The sequence below is a fragment of the Notothenia coriiceps genome, unplaced genomic scaffold (genome assembly GCF_000735185.1).
Source record: "Notothenia coriiceps isolate Sejong01 unplaced genomic scaffold, NC01 NC01_scaffold00024530, whole genome shotgun sequence".
NCBI classification, from domain to species: Eukaryota; Metazoa; Chordata; class Actinopteri; order Perciformes; family Nototheniidae; genus Notothenia; species Notothenia coriiceps.
In genome coordinates, this window is record NW_011357231.1 from 1 (window position 1) to 2,205 (window position 2,205).

Sequence of the window (2,205 nt, forward strand, 5' to 3'; positions counted from 1 at the left end):
ATTCACATTGGTGTGATGTAGTAGTAGAAGTGTGTGTGTGTGTGTGTGTGTGTGTGTGTGTGTGTGTGTGTGTGTGTGTGTGTGTGTGTGTGTGTGTGTGTGTGTGTGTGTGTAGTTATGATGAGATGGCTCTGAAGGACCTCCCTGTGGTGGTGAACCAGATCCTGAAGGTGACGGGTCAGGAGCAGATTTACTACATCGGACACTCTCAGGGAACCACCATCGGTAACACACACACACACACACACACACACACACACACACACACACACACACACACACACACACACACACACACACACACACACACACACTTGTTAATGAGCTTCCACACCTGACTCCGCCTCTCTGTCTCTGATTTCCCAGCATTCATAGCGTTCTCCGCGCTGCCCGAGCTGGCCAATAAGATCAAGATGTTCATCGGTTTAGCTCCCGTAGCGACTGTCTCCTTCGCCTCCAGCCCGATGGCCAAACTCTCCGTCATGCCCGACTTCTTCATCTGGGTACGAGATGCTAACGAGATGCTAATGAGATGCTATCAGATAACCTGCTAACAAGCTAATATCACAGATTAAATCAAGCTAAATCTAAAAAACTAATTACACGTGACCTGCTAATGACTTCATATCACAGGATTGTTACCAAGCTATTAGTTATAGTTTTCCTCAGTTTGGATGTTAATTGATTTCCTGTATGTTAATTGGTTAATTGATTTCCTGTCCCCAGGATCTGTTTGGTAGGCGGGACTTCCTGCCTCAGAGTCACATGATCGAGTGGTTTGCAGAACACATTTGTGCGGAGCAGCCTCTCAGCAAGCTGTGCGGAAACATTTTTTTCATCCTCTGCGGCTTCGACGAGAAGAACCTCAACGTGGTGCGTAACAACAACAACAACAACAAAAAGCTTTATTTAATTTTTCACTGCACTGTTAGTGTACAGTTTTATTTTTATGTTGCTTCGTTTATTGTATTTTGGTAATTCTGGCACAACTATTTATTTCGCTATAAATAAAGTCCTTTCTTATCTTACCTTATATTTGGATTGTAGTACGTTAAAATAAAAACCACCACTGGGGGGCGGGTTATCATTTCAGTTTTGAAATATCTGTTTTTTGTTTCCAGTCTCGGACGCCGGTCTACACTGAACACTGTCCTGCCGGGACCTCGGTCATGAACATGGTCCACTGGGCCCAGGTAACACACACACACCTGTCTGCATGTACTTGTGGGGACCCTGATGTACATGATTCATGACCGGGACCCAAAACACCTCGTTGATTTCAGGCGGTTCACGGAGGGAAACTGATGGCCTTCGACTTTGGAGCCAGAGGGAACATGAAACACTACAACCAGGTGAGACTCTGCAACACCTGAGAGTCTCTTAGTTCACTCATCAGTTTTTATACTTTAAATCTTTCTTAGTTTTGTTTGGCTCCTTAGAACTCAGGTTGCATGTCTGAAACAACAAAAGAAAACTGACAATGTTTAAGATAATGATGTGAAAACACAAGGTGTAACACCAAAAACAACACTTTACTGATATATTTGTATAGTAATAATATATACTGGGTTTTTAAAATGTCTCAACAAATCTGTGTCTTGCCTAAGTATATATTTATATTTGCTCTTAATTTTTTTAAATTACAATATTGCTTTGGTAATAATATTATTAACATTTTATTACATGGCTTAGTTGAATACTATATTCTGATTGGTCAATTCAGAACATGTGACACGTTGTTAATTCAGAACAGACAGACCGCTGTCAAGGACTTATTGACCGTTGTTAAGGACGCTCACATCTGCAGAAAGAAGTCCGGTCGATTTAACTTCATGCAGTTGGGCTCAAAAGCAAACTGCCTGCAGCTTGCTTTTCGGACTGGGACAAGAAAAAAGTGGAGAAGTAACGGGGCAGAAACCCTCCTTTTTACGCAGCGGTCCAGACATAGACATCAAACGGCAAAACATATTCAGAGTGCAGTTCCTTTGGCATTAGGGCAAGGATATCTAGATACTTCCCAAGGTTTGACATCATGACTTCTGCTACTTTTAAAGCAAGCAACGATGTTTTCAAATCTGTAATCAAAAAGGTCCGCAAAAACGCTATGGAAGCAGTTCCTGCTGTTGCTACGTAGTTCAAACGGTAACAACAGACTATTTTTGATCTGCCTGTCGGGTGTTCTTTTACCCATAATGACCGCCTCGC

General features: G+C 42.4%; 1 protein-coding gene across 1 annotated transcript; it reads left to right on the forward strand.

Moving 5' to 3' along the window:
* Positions 1 to 107: 107 nt before the first annotated feature.
* On the forward strand, positions 108 to 1,388 carry lipf (lipase, gastric; the record flags this gene model as incomplete). The annotated part of the gene is made up of 5 exons (XM_010782281.1): positions 108 to 225; positions 367 to 503; positions 727 to 873; positions 1,122 to 1,193; positions 1,284 to 1,388. Coding segments are annotated over 5 exons (564 nt in total), but the record flags the coding sequence as incomplete, so codon positions are not given.
* Positions 1,389 to 2,205: the final 817 nt, after the last annotated feature.